The sequence below is a fragment of the Sesamum indicum genome, linkage group LG3, assembly GCF_000512975.1.
Source record: "Sesamum indicum cultivar Zhongzhi No. 13 linkage group LG3, S_indicum_v1.0, whole genome shotgun sequence".
Classification (NCBI taxonomy): Eukaryota; Viridiplantae; Streptophyta; class Magnoliopsida; order Lamiales; family Pedaliaceae; genus Sesamum; species Sesamum indicum.
Window position 1 is genome coordinate 11,936,989 of NC_026147.1, and position 5,800 is coordinate 11,942,788.

Consider the following 5,800-nt stretch of genomic DNA (forward strand, 5'->3'; position numbering starts at 1 on the left):
AATAGATCCCTCCGTTGACATATTAATTGAATTTTCTTTATTTTAACGAAAAAACTGAATGAAAATTGATATTTACCCTCAATTGACATATTACCAACTTATTGCAAGTCAAATAAATTTTTTCTGACTAAAATACTTTTATAACAGTGAAAATTTATCTCGGCACACGCATTAACGTGTGAAAATGTATAAGAGTAATTTGATCATAGTAAAATTTTATCTAAATTTTTTTTTTTTGTATCAACAAATTCGATAAATTTTAACTAATGGAGAGACTTATTTGTAGACAAAAGCAAATCTCAAAAATACCCAATGTAAGTTTTCAAACCACATAAAAAACTACTCGTAATTACATAAAACCTCAAAACAAGATAATTATAACAAATCCAACCCAATTGAGAACTAGTTGAATTGAATTGAACCCACGTTGGCCCCTAATTAAAACAATGAATTTCCTATACTAGCTCCTCTAGAATAGATTGTCGAGGAGTGCTCGTCATCTGGTCTTTTGAGGCACTTATGGCCGGAATTTTCTAGAGAAACCATTACAAACAACTAAAGAGTAAACAGCCCTCTACATCATATTCAACTATGCAAACTATTTAAATTCATCATTGTAAGATATACTCTACTTAAAAACAAAAGGATAGATATAATATTAGAAATGCTGTGCCTATTATTTTAATTTCTGAATAATAATAATAATAAAGCCCTTACGAATGTTTTACTCAACAGATATCAATACCCAACTGGTGCTAAGCAGATTATGAAACTTAGGTACAGTTGCTGGGCTTGGAGTTAGAGAGACTGAAAGAGGGAGGGCAGAAATGAATAAATAATTACCAAAAACATCTATAGCATTACACTGAGTGTTGCACCTCTGGTATGTATCGGAGGCACCGTTTACAAACATACAAACAGCAGAAGTCTGGTCAAAATGCTATAATAGAGATCTTACAGTTGAGGCCGTAAGAATTGGTCCAGCATTGTCATTTTGAGGGCATTTCAATCGATGTAACCAAGCTGCATCACTAATCCATGAAAACAAAACTTATTCGCACTTCCAGCAAATCTGCGAATCGTGGAGTATCCTACCTCTGATTTGTAACCAGGCCAAACAGGCTCAATCCGAGCAGCAAAAAGAGTATATGGCTAATACTTCTGATATAAGTTATTCTTCAAGATGTTAAATAGAGTAATTTAAACTATTAGCTATGACATTAAATAAAAAACACAATATAACGATGGTAGGATATGCATTTTAGCCACCCTACAGGAAAAGGGGTGTTAAAGGATGATGAGACAGAAATTCTGCTGCACACAGATATTGAAAGTGTCCATGGAAGTTATTTGACGGTGATGGTAATGGTCTTCCCGAGAACAAAGAAAACCAGGGAGAGCTCAATAAAGAAGATTGTGTTAATGAGCATCCGATCAACAACCCATCCGAAGATGGTGAATCCACCAGTGTTGGACTGCACATATGTTACTGCAAAAGGAAGTGGCGCAGTGTGAGGCATCTGATTAAAATTTTATAATGGAAACGAACAAAAGTAAATTTGGCAAGACGTGATCTGGGACAGAAAATTATTATCATGAGCAATAATTAGATAAGGAAGAGACTTGATGAGCAGCATGATAACACATGAAATAATGCAACTAATTTATCTAACTTCTTTTGTTGCATCTAGATCATTCCTTGTCAAGAGTGGAGAACAGAACAAGATATAAGAAAAGCAAAAACAAATCACTTAAGCTTAGAACATTAGTATCAACTCTAAGAAGTTGAAATATTTAAAGCCCCAAATTTCCTTTTCTCTAAATGAAACATACTGCCACCAATGTTTAAGTTATGATCACTCAAATCACTTATCTTACTTTGACTTTGCTAATACACTAGCCAACAAAAGAAGCCCATCTAATAGTTCGAATCAGTGATATGTACTCCCCAAAACAAGCAGTTGATACTGTAACCATAGTTCACAAGGAAAAGAATATAGAACTTCCAGGAATTTCATCAAAACACTAATCAAGAACCCTTTTTTATGACAGTACACATACACAGAATCTGAAGTGATCAAACTTAGACATGGAAATACACCCAAATGTTTGCCATATGCTCATGATCCCAAAGACTTGGATGGAAAAAACCAACTGTCAAAGACAGTTTGAATATGCCTGTGACATGATAATCATGACTCTCTGTTTAATATAGCATGCACAGTACCTATGGGCTAAAGTGCAGCAAGTTTATAACATGCTTGAATGAAATTACAACTGAAATATGAAACACCAGAGGAATAGATTTAGGTAGCAAAATCTATTATCTGCTCGTCATTTTACTCTAAATATGCAGTAGCATACAACCAATTTCCAGTACCACAATGCCAGAAATTTTGAAGATGTACTCTTTCTAGAATAATCTTATGGTGGGCGATGACTCTTCTAAAATATTTCATGTTAAATACTCCTCATTATGAGGTTGAATGGGTAAATAGCTAACCCATTCATGTGAGGAAAACCATAATAGCTGGAAGTTAGGGCTTATATATCGAAGTATATATGAGTGTCATGGTTGCTTGAGACTGAGACTTGGCCACGAGAAGAAACTTTAAATCATGCAGTTTAGAAACTTATAAGATAATGTTCATACCAAAGGCTTGCCTCCTGTGATATGATGATGTAGTAGAGGTAACTTGTGCATATGTGGGCAAGGGCATGTAATCAGATGACTCCAAATCACTTTCTGAATAATTTACGGATAATGGGCGAGGACAGAATTCAGCATTTCCACCATTGTCTATAAGGCCAGATCCCGAAGCATCATTAGAATTGCAAGTAACCAATGCATGCCATCTGCTAGCTATTGAACCAAGACTCTGGGCTCTGTGTGATATCTTTGCTGCTGCACTCAGACAGAGAACAATTCCAACTAATTGAACAATAGATAGCACCTGCACATAGTAGTAAGTTAGAAAATCAATGAGTCATATTTCTTATTGAAGTACAATGACTGGAAAAATGCCGTGCTTATATGATCAGCTTATATAATGCCGAGCTTATATGATCAGCTTATATATTGCCTTCATTCATGCAGACAAACAGGGACCGGCTAAGCACTAAGATATTGACATTTGGATGGCCCCTAAAACGGTGATATACATATCCGATATATGTATGGAAATCAAAATTACTTTGAAAATCTGCATACTACTAGAAATCTATTGATGGCCAGCCATTCCTTTGCCAAACACTTATACAGAAACCTCATTAAGTCCAGAAATTTAAATAATGTGATCGAATTAACATTAGCATGATTTCAGTTACCTATTACAGTGTCATGATATTCTGTCAAAGTAATGGGGTACTTACTGCAAAATCACCTCCATTTATGAAATTGATGATACTCTGATTCTCTGTTGTCTGCAATAATGTCATAATTTGAGTAACTGTAACGATTAAGAACTCCAGAAGAAGAAAGATACGGAACCTGTGACTTATCTTTGATAAGTCATAGGTCAGATTCATGTGCTCCTCAATGTAAACTGAGACGTCCAAATCTCGCTCCAGAACTTTCCCATAATTCTCGAAGTGTATTATTTGCAGATTTCCAACCAAATTGAATAAAGCACATCCAGATAGAAAGACCAGTGTTGTATATGACCAAGATAAAAGACAAGCAAAAAACAAGATGACAGACAACCACCAAGAACCCTGATGCAGATACATCAAACGAGTAACCTCCCGTGCCGCCTTCAATAGAAAGCAAATCCCAAACCATGAAGCCAGCAAGCAGTAAAAGACCTGAACAACATCGAGGATGAATTAAACTAACATTCCAAGATTATCATCTGTGAAACATGGCATCCATATTGGCTATCATCCTCTCAACCAAATAAAACCGCAGTCAAAATTCTAGACCAGCATTCATGAAAAAGATCACTGAAAAACTTAGAAGAAACAAATCTTTCTTTCTCTCTACTTTTAACAACAAGATCATAGGTTCTGTGACAAGTATTCAACATGCTACTTATTAGTTCATCACGAGGCACAATAATACAATATCAGTTCCTTGCAATAATCACCAAATAATACTAACTGCCCGGAATAAGTAATTATATTAAGCTCGAAAAGAACCAAAAAAAAAAAAAGGGAAATTTGACGCGAATTTGTACGACAAAAAGTAAGCCATTTACGTGTACTGGGCACAACAGATGCAAATGATTCTTCACCTAAACTAATAGTACTGTTCGCATCTTAAAAACTCTTACTCGAATCTTCTGAATATATTGCTTGCGGAACTGCGTCATGTGACCGTGGCATCTATCAACGAAGAGCGCCTTCCGGATACCATACTTGCGCAGATTCCGCGACAAGCAGAGAAGAGAAACTGCGGCCACTACGGCCCGCGCGACGAGGATTTCAAGCTCGAAAGTCTCGATCTCGAACTTCTCGCAGCCAGGGCACCTAGAGAACTCGAGGGCGAAGAGGGGCAGCGCGACGGCAAGTAGGAAGAAGGCCAGCCAGGAGAGTGTAGCCCGGATGAAAGTGTGCTGGCAGTAACCGAGGAGTCCAAGGAAGCTTTCCAGAGTCGACAAGGATTGCTCCAGCTCCGGGTCGGAGTCGCCGGCGAGCGGGAGCTGATGCGACGCCATAGAAGTACAAGTGAGTTATGCGCGATGTACAATGTCCGATGAAGTAGGAAGTATGTATGAGAGAGTGTGTACAGAGAAAAGAGTAAAATTGAGGAAAAGAAAGGAAGAATGTAGAGAGAGAGAATTTTTAATGTACGTGTCGTTGGAGATCGACAAGTCAAAAGTGGAGTGGGGGAATACCGGTGGAGAGTCCAAGTTAGGGACCGTTTGGCATACCAGATTTTAAAGCCACGCGGCTTCTGTATTAAATTTTTTATTTTAAATTTTTATTTAATATATATATATATATTATACGTATAAAAATTATGCTAATTATTTTATTATTATTATTATTATTTGATTGAATTATTAGAGAGCAATTGCATTTAGGACAAGCTGCAACACGTGGCCTAAAGTTTTTAATTGTAATGAGTCCGAGGCATTCCACAAGTTCTCTGTCAACTTTCCCAGAAATGCGGGCGTACCCTTTCTCAACCCTCCCTCCGACACCTTTGCTTCTTCTTTCCCTCTTTTATATAATTTCTTTTTGTAGTTTAAAAAATTATATCTAGCACTTTTAAAATTTGCTTCTATTTTGTCTAATAAATAATGTCTTTTCGTTAGTCAAAATTTATCGAATTTGCTAGTATTAACAAAAGAATAGGGAAAAGTTCTATATTTACCTCTGATCGACTTGTTACTGATTTATTGTAAGTCAAATAAAATTTTTTTATGATCAAATTACGCTCGTATGTCTCCACGAGTTAATGCATGTGAGAAGGTATATTTTCACCGTTATGCAAATAATTTAGTTGGAAAAAAAATGTTTGATCTGTAATAAGTCAATAAAGGTTATATATTAACTTTCATTCATTTTTTTTATTAATATTAACAAATTCAGTTAATTTTGACTAATTGAGGAATTTATTTGTTAGACGTACAAACCTCAAACTGCTAGATATATTATTCTAAATCACAGGAGGTGTACGTGTGGTTGAATTAAACATGAGAGAAGGAGAGTTTAATAAACCTAATAACAATAACAACAACAACAACAATAATAATAATAATATCAAAAGTAGAACCTTTATAAATTAATATTCGATAAATTAATAATTTTTTAGAATAATAATTTTTTTCGGTCCTAACTTGGGCCCAAGATCTAA

At 35.6% G+C, this 5,800-nt stretch overlaps 1 protein-coding gene across 1 annotated transcript; it reads right to left on the reverse strand.

Moving 5' to 3' along the window:
• LOC105158085 lies at nucleotides 809–4,843 on the reverse strand. Its single transcript, XM_011074714.2, has 4 exons — nucleotides 4,272–4,843; nucleotides 3,373–3,804; nucleotides 2,654–2,954; nucleotides 809–1,489 (listed from the first exon to the last, which is right to left on the reverse strand). The coding sequence occupies exons 1-4, from the start codon at nucleotides 4,653–4,655 to the stop codon at nucleotides 1,347–1,349; spliced, it is 1,260 nt and encodes a 419-aa protein (XP_011073016.1). The 5' UTR covers nucleotides 4,656–4,843; the 3' UTR covers nucleotides 809–1,346.

Coding starts and splice junctions, on each gene's coding strand:
- LOC105158085 (XM_011074714.2), bottom strand. CDS start 4,655: ATGGCGTCGCATCAGCTCCCGCTCGCCGGCGACTCCGACCCGGAGCTG. Junction 3,805..4,271: donor AATATATTCAGAAGATTCGA/GTAAGAGTTTTT, acceptor GATGTTGTTCAG/GTCTTTTACTGCTTGCTGGC. Junction 2,955..3,372: donor TAAATGGAGGTGATTTTGCA/GTAAGTACCCCA, acceptor TACTATGTGCAG/GTGCTATCTATTGTTCAATT.